This window comes from Parasteatoda tepidariorum, chromosome 1, assembly GCF_982258835.1.
Source record: "Parasteatoda tepidariorum strain Cologne lab strain chromosome 1, Ptep-v5.0, whole genome shotgun sequence".
In the NCBI taxonomy this organism is placed as follows: domain Eukaryota; kingdom Metazoa; phylum Arthropoda; class Arachnida; order Araneae; family Theridiidae; genus Parasteatoda; species Parasteatoda tepidariorum.
This window is the reverse complement of record NC_141755.1, coordinates 107232629-107247771: the sequence shown is the minus strand read 5'-3', so window position 1 is coordinate 107247771 and position 15143 is coordinate 107232629. Positions and strand designations below refer to the sequence as shown.

Sequence of the window (15143 nt, the reverse complement as noted above, 5' to 3'; positions counted from 1 at the left end):
AATTGTTAATTCTAACTTACATACTTGTTTACTTTGATAGTTTCATTAATGACATAAAAATTGTTTTTCAATTTTTATACTTACATGCATCTATGCATGTTTACACCTAAATTCCAAGTCAATATAAGACCTTAAAAATGCAATTTTTCGTGCGTGTAGTTGAATTTTGTGTCTTTCTTCTGAATTTTATAAGTCAATTTAGTTGTGAAAGCTACTTTTTGATTGATATGAAACTAAAATTTCTGAATCTCGTCTTACAAAACCCTACATTTAGTCAAATCAAAATCGCTTTAATTCAAACGCTCTACTATACTAAGTTTGAGATAAAAGTAAGATATTAAACCAAATAAAAGTGAAAAGGGATTTAAATCAAATAATAGTGATTTCACTAGATTTTGGAACGAACTGGTTATGGGAACTTAGGATTTCCGAATTTTTGGATCCTTTATTATTTACCAAAAGCTCTATCAAAAACTTTAAATTTTGTGTAGTTTACGTCCACTAAGAAGAGAATAAAACAAGTATCAGTGCGCAGATACCTGTATAGTATGTTGTTGTTGTTTGCAACTAATGCAACTTGTTGTTGTTTGCAACTAATGCAACTTGTTGTTGTTTGCAACTAATGCAACTTGCCACACTAGCGAGTCTGCTTGGTGAACCCGAGCAAATTTAAGGCAAAGGGTGCGTTTCTTGTTTTTCAGTGCAGCCATCTATGGCCAAGAATTCGTCTTCAGCCACACACACATTACACCTGTTTATAAGGCGAACCCATTCATACATCCACAGATCGTAATGTTTGACCTGAATCGGAGAACGATCGATCGCCAATCCAGTACCCCCAGAGGTATTGATTTTTGTTATAGGAACATGGAGGACTTTGCGATTCGACAGATTTAGCGTGCATCAGTCACCATTTACTACACGGTGAGTCTTCGGCCGGTGGGGTTCGAACCCACGAACTCTCGGATATGAGTCCAGCGCCCTACCTACCAGGCTACCACGACCTCATAGTACGTATAGTGCGCAAGATAAAAAGCAAACTCCCTGAATAAATTTTGATCTAAAGCTCAGTTTTTCCCGTTCCAAGACTCAATCTTCGAAGACCTAGCCTTAAATAAGCTAATTAATTAGTGAAGATGATAGAATGTATCTCAAATTACGATATCGTCTGAAAAAAACGTACCTTCTCAGAATAAATACAGTCAATTCGCTATAACTCGAAGTACGATAACTCGAATATTACTATAACTCGATTTTTTTATGAAGTCCCGACCCTTTTATCTTCAATTTCATGTTAATTATTCTCGATTACTCGAATTTTACTCCCTTTAACTCGATTTTTTTTGATCTTTTAAAGCAAAAAGAAAAACCTAGGAGCTGATATCTTGCCCCTTCCTTTGCAACACGCACACAATGTCTTTCGCACTCTTCATGGAGAAGCTAAAGCTGTCCCTCTTGAAGTATGTGAACAGTGGTTAAATGAAACGTTACCAAATTTACTTCAAGGATACAGATAAAATGATGTTTTCAATATTGATGAAATGGGTTTATTTTTCTTCCAAATAAGACTATGTTTAAGGATGAAAACTGCTCGGGGGGTAAAATGAGCAAGGATCGTTTGACTGTCCTAGTTGGAGGAAAATACCGAAATCCCCGATGTTTCAAGAATGTAAAAACGTATTCTTTGGATTAGAAGTCTAACAAAGTTTTGGATGAAATCAGTTTTATTTGAAAACTATGTAAGAAAATTGGATCGGAAATTCTTCGCTAAAAAAAGAAAAGTGATACTTTTTATGGATAAATGCACAACGCATAGTTATCTATCTAATTTGTAAGCAGTAAACTTGTCCCGCCAAACACAACTGCAAAGTTGCAGCCGATGGACCAGGATATCATAAAGTGCTTCAAACAGTCTTATCGTAAAAGGCTTGTCAGAAAAATGATCTTAAATACTGTAAGCATTTAGAAGATTTGTAATTAATAAGCATTAATTAAATAATCCGACAATATCTTAAAAGTCCAAAACCGAAACTAACGGTAAGTGGAACTTCCGATATGTCGAAGTTTTTCGTCAGTCCTATCAGATTCGAGTTATCGCGAATTCACTGTATATAATTTTTTTTGTTGACAAATTTGGTATTTTTTACTATTGAAATATGGGGGGGGGGGATAGACGCAATCCGATTTTAATAATTTAAGCTGGAGAACGTTCGACCCCTTGAAGGGAATTTTACTTTTTGTGTATTTCGTTGTGTCTCGAGATCCCTTCAAGCGTAATCGAAAGATTTTTGCACAGCATTATATTGAATTTGTTTATCCAAAGATAATTCATTGTAAAAAAATTTATATTTAATAATTTTTCATTTTTTTTTATAATTGTCCTGAAAGGTATTCAGAATTTTACATAATTTAAAATGACAAAAAACAATATTTGAGCAAAATCTGTTGAACAGTCCTCGAGATTTCCTCGACTATTTTTTTTAAACAGTCGTTGAACAATCGAGCCAATGTAATTTTAAACACAACTCAGAAGACAATGGAACTCATGGATCAATTATGGGAAGAAATTTGCTTTCGTGGAAGACTTTTTGATGGAACTGAACAGCATTTGCGTTACATGGAGAGGAAAACCACGAAAACCTCCCACGGTTAGCCTGACGGCAAGGGGACTCTAACCCATGATCCGTCTACCACTGAGGATACTTTATGACAGCATTGTGCTCGGTGCAATCCAGTTTCAGAATTCGTATCGATCAGCCATCGCTGGGATTCGAACCCGGTTCATATCATTGGATGGCGAACGCTCTATCCTCTGAGCTATCACGGCTCAAAACTATAGTAATGACTACTCTAACTACAGTACTAACAGCTGGTCTAGCAGATATGAACTGCTTCACGGCTTTACAGTGTCCTCAACTTGCACGAACTCACGGCTTTCCCTATGCTTGTATTTGCTTCCTTCAGCAACATTAAAGCGAGAGAATTCTGTTGCCGGTTGATCCGCTTGCAACCACTATGTGTTTGCCACATGGTCGTCCATCTACGCAAACCCATATTGTTACGGTTTAATGACACAAGAGCCTGAATTGGCTATGGTGTGTCAAATACATGGTGGTTATTGGTGGGAGTATGCTATTTAGCATTACTGTCTTGGTTAGGCTAATTACGATGATAATTACTCAATATCTAATTAAAATAGTTTTGCTGATTCTTATAATTTGACAAGGAACCTATCGTACCCCGGCAAGAAAAGTGGCACGAGTCAAAAAACATCAATTTTGAGGTTATGTCAATAAAAAATATGTATGAAGTGCCCCACCAATCTCAAAAAGTGTCACATCTCTAACTCGCAATTTATCCAGCTGGGGGCAGTTGCGTCAGTTTTGTGCCTAATTCAGAATGCGTCTTATAGTAAGTATTCTTTAAGTTGATTTTTCTCAAATGCTGCATTTCATAGTTACGACACTGTTCTTGCCGGGGTGGGATATGGTTCAAATGTGAGACATCTATATAGGTTGGAACGCATTACTGTGAACTAGGGTAATTACCTCTAATTACTCCAATAATTATATAGAAACAAATCAAAATGAACCACCTGCATTAGTTTTTCCACTTTTTCCTTATAATCTGATAAGGAGCACATTGTCCAACATTGACACTTATAAAAACTCTTCAATCTTGAGAACAAGATATTATTTAGCATTAGGTTAATTGCCCTATGATTAGAAAATATCAAAATATTATACAATTTCATACTGTTAATCTACTAAAATTAATTTTAAAAAATTGAAAAATGTGTACCTCTCTTTTTTCTTTCTGCTCACAAATTCTTAGAGACGATTTTGATTGTAACTGGTAATACTATGCAGCAATCAGGCCCGTAGCCAGGGGGGGGGACCGTCGAGACAAATCCCCCCCCCGAAATTCTGGGATTCAAACTTTTTAGTCTTTCTTTGAGCTTCTCAGTAAAAAGAAAAACAAAAACTGTCGAATCAAACCTTTTCCCAGTACACCACCTTCACTTGGCCTTGTGGCTCATTTTTCCTTCGGCCGTTACATTTATTGCTTGTTATCAATATTGGCTACGTTGTCAATCACCACAGCAAATGCAGAAAGAACTTTTTCTACTCTTAAACGAGTAAAAAAAAACAGAAACAAAAAATGCTACTAAAGAAGAAAGGCTAACTTCATTAAACATATTTCGGGATATTCTGGTTTGTCCTAAAAAAGTAATCGAAAAATTTTCTTCAAATCTCCGTCGCATGTCTTCGTAAACTTTGTTTACAAATTGATTATAATTATTATATAATATTAATTGAAAAATAAGTATTATGTAATATTTGTAATTACTAATTTAACTTTTGCAAACAACAGAATAAACAATATTTGTTACAATGTTTTCCCCCTACTTTGCATGTCTGAAACTGTCCTTGCTTATTACCATATGAAGCCACCATTGTCTTTTCAGAATGATTTAAATTGTTGAAGCTAGTTGAATGACAAAATATCTTACCAAGGTATCTATCATAGCAATGCGACAAAAGAGAGATGAGTGTTGGTTTTAATCCGAAGTCCAGTGTTAGTTTAAATTTTGAAAACTTGAAATGGAGGGGGGCGGGTGGAAATTGGAGGTGTCCGGTTTTGTATTTTCAATAAGTCTAACATTATCTATCTATGAAAATTTTAAATTAATTTAAAAATATCATTGTTATTTAATTTCCTTTTTGGGAAACATTTTCTAACAAAAATTAATGCGTTAGAATGTACCAATTTTTAACATTATTTCAGAAAATTGTAGGCTAATTTCTGTCTTTAAAAATTTTAGTAAAAAAATAAAATTGCTGTGTTCTTTTTATTACATTTTTCTTAATCGGAGAACACAACTCCAAGTTTAAATGTTAGTGTTTAAGTTTTGCAATTAATATAAAATTAAGATAGACGTATTTTCAGACAAAAAATAACTTCTTTTTATAGGAAATTTTGAACAAATATAATACTGCGAACAAAAAAAAATTCCACTTTTAATAACTGATGATTTAATTATGAGGTTAAATTTCAAGGGGGATACCTTGAATGTGTTACATTATTAGTGCAAATGATACTAAGTTACGAAATATGCCATACGTATTTTCTCAGAATAAACTTCTTAAAAATTGCTACTTTTAGTGGCAAAATCTAGAATATGAACGAAATTTGTTGAAGATTCCACAGAAATAAAAAATGCGGCTTTTTTAACTTTTATTTGTGAAATTTTAGCAAACACTCTTTTTATTTTGTGAATTAGTTTCAGATATATGGGGAAATGCCAAAATAACAATTATTATGTGGAACAAAAAAAAATATTAAGGAACTCAAAATTTCAGCCACTCACCTCTTATTTTAAGGATCAAAAATCCAATTCTGTCGATCAAGCATATGCTTATTCAGACAAAAAATACGTTTTTATGTCTGATTTCATAACTTTAAATATCGTCAGCATTAATTAATCATCATAATTAAGGTACACAACACCAACCAATAGTACGTGGAAATCCGATGATTAGATTACAAGTTCTTCAACATTTTACATTTATTTCCCCTGCATTGTGCATTTTGCCACATTTATGGTATGTTATTGAACAAAAACAACGATGCAAATAACAAACACGAGTTTATGGTTTTAATTAATTGATTTTCTCAGATATTTTTGCTGATTGTTACAGAGAGGAATGTTTTTTTTTAATTTTAATTTTTGAAGTTATACTTCTTATGCGACTTCCAACAAGGTTGCGTTAAACGTTTAACGCTACATTTTTAATAGCCGGGAAATCACGTGGTAGGATCCAGTTTTCCCTCATTCATTTCCATATTGTTTTGGTTCTCACTAGCATAAAAATAATAAAAGTCATAAAAGTATCGTTTTTCTATAAATATTTTTTTAGTTTGCTTTGATACACATATAATTTAATAGGGTAGTATATTTTTTTTAAAATTTAGTGGATAACAATTGTAAAAAATTAGTGAAAACAATCCCACGGACAATACAACGGATTTAAGGTTATGTCAAGGTACGTCTCTTGTGAATATCAATTGATTGTTAGGTTTTCTCTTTTGAAATTACTTTATGACGCATTCACATACATTATAATTACAAATACATTTTCCAGGGCGAGACGATGAGGCAACCACAAGAGGTCCACGAGGGAGAAATGCTCAATATTATCGTGATTACAGAGCACGGAAGCGAGCGGAGCAGGAAAAAGAGTCGTTGAATAGAGCTAGTGATCCTTCTAAGACTGCTGATTCTTCTACAATTAACGTCGCAGGTTGCGAAGTGTAACTTCTTCAGCGCGGAGGGACTCCACGCACTATTTTTTATGGTGTTACAAGATGGGTTTGTTTTAACACAATATTGAATTTTAATAAAAACAATTTAAAACCATAATTATTTTATTTTTACAAATACTTTATACAGGAATTTAGCATTTTTATTTGCATAAAAATCTTGACAAGTAATTCACAAAACGAAAGGAGAAAAAAATCGACGTTACACTTGATGAACGGGAAACTCGCAATAGTTTGTCTGAGTATCATTGCATCAATGCATTATAAATTAATACAATAATGCTCAGAGTTCAATAATACTTAGACTCTAGCATTATTGCATTCGTTTAGGCATTCATTTTACTCTTTAAAAAAACGTATTTGTTAACGAAAAAGTCTCTTTTGTGTTTCGAATATAAAATTCTTTTAAAACAATTCGGAGTTAAATGAGTTTCCAAATATCAAAAACTCTTTTCTTTTTTTTAAATTACCGAATAGAGCAATATTTTACAATTATTTTTTATTAACTCCTTTTCATTAACTTCTTAAAGTCAATAACTGCTTTTGGAGCATTAGGTTTGACTGAAAATAGAAAAAATTGAGTTTTCCCAAAATTCTATTTTTGAAGTCGGGGGTCGATTTTGCCCACACTTCTTCTAGATAGACCAGATATTGAAGGAAAGAATGTTTTTAGCATAGAATGAAACTTATTTTGCAAAACAAAATATGATCTAAAATCGTATAACTTTGCAAGAAATTCTAGTTTCAATTTTTCAATCCATCGTTTAGTTACTGAAAAATCGATCTGAAAGATGTGCAAAATTTCAGCGAAATTGTTGCATTCGTTTTTAAGAAACCATGACCAGGACAAAAATACTTTTTCCACGGAGTTCCCAAAAAATAATTCTCAAAGACAAAATTTTGTAAATATTTTGAAGAAAATTTTACAAAACATTGTTCCAATATTCTCCTTTTATATGTTTTAAGTTAGATTCAAGTATTACTCTTACTCTAAAAAGGATTTAACCTAATAATAATGCCCGACACGCAAATGTGGCCAATGAGGTAAAAAATGTACAAAAAATAGGTCCATTGATCAATTATTAATATTTTAACCAAGTATTTTCTTGAATTACCTACCGCTTTACCTTTAAAAAGGAATTGTGTTCTAGTTTAGAATTGAAATAAAAATAGTTGCACAAATAATATATTTCATAAGATAAAACCTTCTCATGTTTACAAAATAATTGTCAATAATAAAACATTTCAGTCACCACTTTTTATTTCTTTTGAAAAGGATACTAGACCCAAATGAGTTGAGGAAAGTATGTTGTTTTGCTGCTTAAATCCCATGCAATTCTTTACGATAAGATTCGTCTTATTAGATTAATCTTATCGTAAAGAGTTACATGAATAAGTTTAGTTTTAATTGACTAATCTTTAAAGATAAGTCTTATCTAAATATCCAATTTTAAAAATATCTTCAAATTTAATGCACCATAAAAAGATAACTCATTTGACATCTGGCAACGCATGTTTCACGATTTTACCAAACGATTTTCTCTAATGTTAAAAGCAGAAATTTAAAATTAAAAATAATAGTTTTGAAATATAAATAATTTAAGCACTATTTGTGCTTTATGTAGGTTGTTTTTTCTTTTTGTTTCTGATCGTATCCCTATGTTGCGTATAAAATCTTAACTCATGGTATAATTTATGATAAGAAATACTTAAAAAGGTTCTGAAAACGCAGTTTCGCAACTTTTCATTTTCTCAGTCTGTATTTTCAAATGAGCGTATAACAAAAAAACATTTTTAAAAAAATTGTGCACGTACTGATATGATTTACGAGAAAATGTTTTAAAAGTTGAAACTGATAAAAACAAATGTAAGAAAAATACCTCAAGTTTAATTGAAGATCGTCGTGTTTTAAGTACAGTTAAGTGATATTCGATTTGATTTTAAATGGCAGATGAAAGATTAAAATCAACTTTAAAAAATATATTGCGTTAAAAATTTCTGAAAGTATACTTAAAACATCAATGGATGTGCGTTATTTTATTACATATTTTTACAACTCAAGTTCTATAAAAATATGTTTGATTGTTCGTATAGTTCAAATATGGAACTCTTCTAAGCTGTTTCTCCTTCCTGGGAATAACAACACTGTTTCACTTTTTTTGGTACGTAAAGAATATTTAAAAATTAATATAAAAATAGTGTTTTCTGGAAAAATCTTATTTCTCTTGAATAAATTAATCTCTCATACTTTGTTTAGTCATATATGCTAAGGAAAAGTGACTGTTGAAAAATGTTTACACTACTATACAAGTTGACGAGCCTTTATAAGAATTATTGTCCTCATCGTCCGACTCCCCACTTCCTCTACGACGGCGTCTTCTTTCTCTCCTCTTTTCTTTTTCTTCATCGTCCTCGTCTTCATCTTCGTCCTCTTCCTCCTCCTCATCTTCCTCTTCTTCCTCTTCCTCTTCCTCAATCTCTTCTTCCTCCGCAACGCTTACGGGAGTTTTTGGTAGCGCATGTCCTTCAAAGGAAAAAAAATAAGTTCAGTAAATGTAGAGGTTCCATAATTTTTCAAAAGTGGGGCACCCTTGCTCACTATCGTATCAAGGCACCCCAGTCATATAATATATGTCCAATATACAAGAGCTGTATTTAAGTAAGGGCCGTTTTGTTGCGTACACTAATAGACGACGCGTGCGTCGCAAAGTGTGCTTGTGTCGTGTCTTGGCATTTCTTGGGAACAACTCTGCCCGGTTACAGCTTTGTGGGTAATCTGTATGATCAGCTGCGTGTCCTTAAAATGTACAAGTTTAACAAATCGCCCACCCCGTATAAGGTACGATCAGTGCTGCATTTTTCGTCTGCAAAAAACTCGCCTGCTGCATACCTTCACCGACAGATTTGTGAAGCATGCTGACAGGGAAATTTACTACTCCATGACAATGACTCTCAATTTTCACAGCTCAGTCCCGAGCTTTATTGGACTCTTTTGGCTGGGAAGTTTTGGACCACCCCTCATTGTCCCAGGGGTGACTCGCCCCTCATTGGGACTCGCCCAGACATTGCGCTAAGGAATTTTCATCTTTTCCGATGTTTCAAACATCAGTTTGGAGGCAACCAGTAGAACGATGACGAAGACGTGAAAACGGTCGTGACCTCTTGGAAATCGGAGCAGGCGGCAAGTTACCATAAAGAGGGTATTCTAAATCTAGATGTAAGGTATGATAAGTATTTAAGAAAAGTTGGCAACTATTTTTAAAAAAGAGAAGCGTTTATAGAATTTAAAAAAATTGTTTCATGAAAATGATCTTTTGTTTGGTTTTAAATTTCAAATGGTCCTTACTTCAAAAAAAGCCCTCGTATAATACTCATTATATAACTTACCTTTCAAGTATGAAAATCAAGTATTCTACAGATATTATCAGTTATTCTATCAGATTGTAAGAACTAAGGTTATAATATATATATCACACGATGAAAATTATTGATTACGAAACTGGCAAGTTAACCGTATGTGCAATCGTATCATCAACTTTCACCAAAAATTGCTCAAAAATACTTGTGATATAACAATCGCAAATTGCTCGAAAATATATGCAACTGTTTCTTTGAGCTGGAAAAAAATACCGTTAATTTAGAGCAACTCACACTTTGACCAATTCGGTTGTTAGCATTTTATGTCGTTTCAATTCTCTGTGAGTACGTTTACAATTCTAAATAAACATGTCGAAAAAAGAAATGTAGAGGATAATCGGAATTTTTCATTGATAAAATAGAACAATTTGTAAAAGTAACTTCTTTTATTTCAGTATTAAAATATTTTCGTAAGATGAGATAGCAAACTGAAACCGAACCAGCAATCTGCACATCATTATAATGGCGGTAAGGGCAAAAACTATTTTTTAGTGAAAATTCCTTTTAGAATTCGTTCTAAACTAATAAAATTAAAACTGACAATCGAAGTTTTGATTGCTGTATCTGGAAATAATTGTTGTTGTTGTCGAGGTCATTAAGGCAAGGGGTGTGATTATTATGGTTTTCAAATGGTGCCATCAATGACCAAGAATTCGACTTCTGCTACACCCATACGTCCACCCGTTTATAGGGCGAACCCATTCATACATACATTAATTCATCCACAGATCGTAATTTTGACCTAAACCAGAGAACTATCAATCTCCAATTCAGTAGCCCCAGAGGTATAACTTGTCATGGGAACATGGAGGCCTTTGTGACTCGACAGATCTAACGTGCACCAGTCACCATTTACTACACGGGGAGTCTTCAGCCGGCTGGATTAGAACTTCTGTTCTCACGCGCGTGAGTCCAACGCCCTACAAATCAGGCTATCCCGGCCCATAGTTTTTGTTTTTATATATTCATGATTTCTTCTGTCGAGAAACTTCATATAAAAATAATAACCAAATCAAGTCATAGACACTTTATGAGACCACAGGGTGGCACGAAACAAATTTTGCTAACTTTTACTTTATATTTTTGAAGCTGCAAAGTCTGTAAGTGACACATTAAATAAACAAATTTTTTAAAGTAAAAATCCCTGAAAGAAGAAAAAAATTCTCTTTCTACAAAAAGCGTAAAGATTCACCCCAAATCTTCGCTTGAATCTCTTAGTGGGAATGGTTATTTTTAAATAGTTAAGCGGTTAACTGTGAGCATTTGCCGATATGTTAGGCGTTTAATCTTTTAATTGTATGTTATATATGCAAATACCTTTTGGCAGGTAACGATGGAAAACTCTTGCGGCTTCTTCATTCGAATTGGCTAGAAGAAGCTCTTTGACCATGGGAAGTGGAAGATCTCTCACTTTACTTTTTTCGGCTATGTCCACCAACTGACCGATGTTCTCCTATTATTGGGAAAAAACAACACTCAATTACCAGGATATACCTTCCGTGCAAAGTGAACCAAAAAAAAAAAAGAAGGAAATCAACCTGAATAAAATTTATTCTAAGGATCGAATTTTCATGAATTAAGTCCCTATCTTGCTGATTCAAAGCGTTGATTTCAAAATGGTGCTGACTTTTAATTAAGTTACGGAAACAGACACAAAAAAGTCTCCTCACTAATTCTGACTGCGCAATGAGAACCACAACTTCCTGATATTGTGTGGGTGAAGATTTAAAATCGAAGAAAGCAGGCTTTTACATCTGATTTCACAGATAATTTATACATTTAAACCTTATTAAGTTTGGCACTTAGTGATTGGAAATTCGATAGTTAAAACAAAAGTTTCGCAAGGTAATTTTTTTTTGGTTCACTGTAAGCATAAATAGGACAGTGTTTAACTAAAATTACAATTTTTTTTTTTTTTTTTTTTTTTTTTTTTTTTTTTTTTGAAGTAGTTGAATGAAGAGGGAAATTTGAAACATTCGTTTCGAATGTTTCAAATTGTACATTCTTGATAGCTGATAAAGATTAAATGTTGAATTACTTTAATTTTTGGTTTTCTCACACTTTCTTTTTCTTTTTCCGATTTATTATTTTCTTTTGCTTTCGCACTTTCTTTTTATTTTAATTCATATTTGTTGCTAATTCAAAGAAATAATTATGTTGTTAATTTTTATCACATCAAGCTACAAAATCAGGTAAAATTATTTTATTCTTAATACTTAATTTATTTAACAAATTTTTATGCTATTTTAAAAGAAAATTAAAATTTTTTGCATGAAAATTGCTAAAGTTGGAAAAAAGTAGGAACTTAAGGTAGGAAAATTTTCCACTACACTTATAGATAATTGAAGAATAAAAAAAAGAAGAAATAGCCTGAAGATAAAATAAATAATCAGCCTAATTAATATCTATCACAAAGTGACAAAAGAATCAGTCATGAAATATTAAATTTTCTCTTACTAATTTTTGTTGCTGCCGTTGTTGGTTCTTTTTCATCAGTAACAATTCGACAATCATGCTTTGCTTATTTGGATCGACATTCTGAAATTAATAATAATAAAGAGTTCAAACAACAGTTCAAGGAACTTAAAATAAACAGTTCAAGAAAGGTTACTGAGAGAAAAACGGAGAGAAGAATAAGCTTGCCTACCCTTCCATTAATGCGAAATCCATTCATAAGCCGGGATGTTTGATTGAGAAGATCATCTTGCATCATCTGTTTCGTGCTCCTGCCTTTAGATTTGGCGATAGCCGACTTTCGAGGTTTCTGCTTGCCCCAAACTTGAATCACTATGTAGCCATCTTTCAAGTAGCTCAGTATCTTAAAATAATAAATTGGAGTATGTTTAACTGAAAATTAGCTTACTGTTCTGATTATCAGTGCATGTGTTATTTGATATTAGTAATTGTTATGCATGCAATCTTAAAAGCACTCTTCAACCTATTGTTCTTAATTCTAGCTAGATACAATCACAATGGGATATTCTCAACTCGAAAAGAAGACCGCTGATACACAGCCACTTAAATTGTAGCCTTAGCACTGGCTGGCTGCTTATAAACAAGATGGTGTGCGAACGTCGCAACTGTTGGGCCTATTTTGCTGTCGACTTCTTTTCATAATTAACGAAAAATTTATAGATCGTTGCTTTTATTTAGTTAAGTACTAATTACATAATTCAAAGGAATTCCTTAGTTAAGAGATTATTGCAGATGACAATCGATTATGAATCGATCGTATAGCGTATTAACATTTGATATGCTAGGCTTACTCGAAATAGAATGGGAAGAACAGTTGCTAACACAAACAAATGCCTCGTTTCAACAAACAAGCAGCATCGATACCCACAATGACGTCGCCTGCAGGTATCCAATTCAGATTTGTAGTTTTTTGTTCGAATAATTAATGCTTTCTGAAGAACAACTATTTAGTTCTTGTTGAAAACAAAACTTTTTAAACGATTTCTAGTTCAATCTTTAGTATATAAAAAGGTCGATAAGATATTTTATTTTATAAATAAATAATTATTGTGATTTTAATTTTTAAAAAAAAAATTTTATTCGAAAATTGTTTCAAAACCATTCTTTAAATAAATAAAAAATACCAGTTGAAAAAGTTTGTATTTATAAACAATTTCGGGTTATTTCAATTCGGTTAAATTTTAATGGTCTGTAGACCTCTTACACAAATTAGTAAAATCTTATTTCCATTTTATTTTATACGTTTTAAGAAACAATGCTTTTGTTTCTTTTGGTAAAATTGAAACTTCTTAAATTCCCAAATCATAATTATAAACTTATGACATCCACTCTATTACAAGCAGGAACAAACACTAACACGTTTTATATGTTTGTTACCTTAATTTCATAATACTAAAAGTGAATAAATACCTGTTGCGTGACTGGAGTGAATGAGAACATTTTACTGTGATGAAAATCGGGGTTCGATGTATCAGAGACTGTTTCGGTTACAGTGTCAGCTTCGTCAAAATAGACGCGGTATTTACAGTTGACATCCTGAAATAATAACGTCCTTATTTTACAAATTAAAAAGTTTATTTTTTTGTAAGACAACGTATGTTAATGTCATTTGGTCTCGCACTGTGAATTTGTTTTAAAATGATCAAGACAGAACTAGATCAGTAACTTGACTGTTGCATATATTTTCATTGCTAACCATAACATTTTATTAAAAATAGGCTGTAACAAAATATACTTAGCTTCTGTTGGGCGAGTAACGCCCTTACAGCAAATTTATGAAATGATATTTTTGCTTTAAAATATGAAATATGACCTATCATGTATAAACATTTTTAGTGTCTTTCAATTCAACTTTAAAAAATTGCAAGAAATTTCAAATCAAAACTATTAATATTTTTATTAGTTGCCTAATAGTTATTTGGGCATCTTTACTTCTCGGTTACAATAATAAAAAAGCATTAAAAACGTTTTATGTAAGGGAGAGAATTTAAAACAAATATTGTTTTATTTAAAAAAAAAAGTAGCTATTGAATTAAATAATTTCAAAGACACGATACCGTTTTTCACAACATCAAAATCAAATTTGTCATAGAATATTGCTAATGCTTAATAATATTAATATGTTCCAGCACATTGTACGTACAAAAAAATACCAAAAAAAAAAAAAAAAGACAGAAAAAGGTTATATCGAAAATATAGTTAAAAGCAACACCCTTCGCAACGTTAAAATATCAGTTAATTTAAATTCTTAATAAGATAACTCTTAATGTTTTGACAAGGCAACTAGAACCAGTTTCTTAATGTTGAAATTTAATAAGTAACGTAAAAGATTAGATGTTGGTAGCGTCCTCTGGATCACTAGATTTAAGATGTTACAACAAATTAAATTCAGGCAAGGAACAATCCTGTATATAGACGGTTACAATCGAGTTCAGCTTTGAAATGATCAATAAAGGGTTAGGTAAAGTGAATAGGTCAATGCATAAAATCACTGGACCCCCCATGAATTTCTACGAGTCCAGTAATTTCAAGCAAGAATATTTTGCTTATCAGGACTTTTCAGGCATGTTCTGATGTTCCAAATCTGTGACATCATTCGTTTCGAACTACACTGAATTTGCTTGAAATCATAAGACACGACCAAGCTGTAAGAACTCTTTCAAAGCTTCCGCAGGCTTGTGCTTTGTCAAAGTGCTGCCTTGCACCATTACAGATAGGAAAGAAGATTACGTGAAAGTAGACAAGTAACAGGGTTGAAAATCTTATAAATAAACTTGATTCTTGCATCAAGAGTAACTTTAATTGGCTCGTTTGTACAACTGCCAAGAAAGCATTATTTCTACGCTAAACAGTAACCTCGAAAAACTTTTCATTAAAATATTTTTTTGCGAGATTGAAAAGATAATTATAGAAGTTTTAAGAAATAC

The 15143-nt window shown here is 32.4% G+C and overlaps 1 protein-coding gene across 6 annotated transcripts in view; it reads right to left on the bottom strand.

Annotated features, from left to right (window-relative positions):
- Positions 1-6411: 6411 nt before the first annotated feature.
- LOC107445372 (kinesin-like protein KIF28) overlaps positions 6412-15143 on the bottom strand; it is a 72021-nt gene continuing 63289 nt past the window's right edge. For 4 of the 6 annotated variants that reach the window (XM_071179348.2, XM_071179350.2, XM_071179349.2 and 1 more), the window contains 5 exons: positions 13627-13752; positions 12389-12559; positions 12199-12279; positions 11059-11194; positions 6412-8848 (listed from right to left, as the gene is read on the bottom strand). In XM_071179348.2, coding sequence (XP_071035449.1) covers positions 8619-8848; positions 11059-11194; positions 12199-12279; positions 12389-12559; positions 13627-13752 — 744 coding nt within the window. In that variant the 3' untranslated portion in view covers positions 6412-8618. The remainder of the gene's footprint in view (positions 8849-11058; positions 11195-12198; positions 12280-12388; positions 12560-13626; positions 13753-15143) is intronic. The other 2 variants (XM_087150279.1, XM_071179351.2) reach the window with 2 other exon arrangements.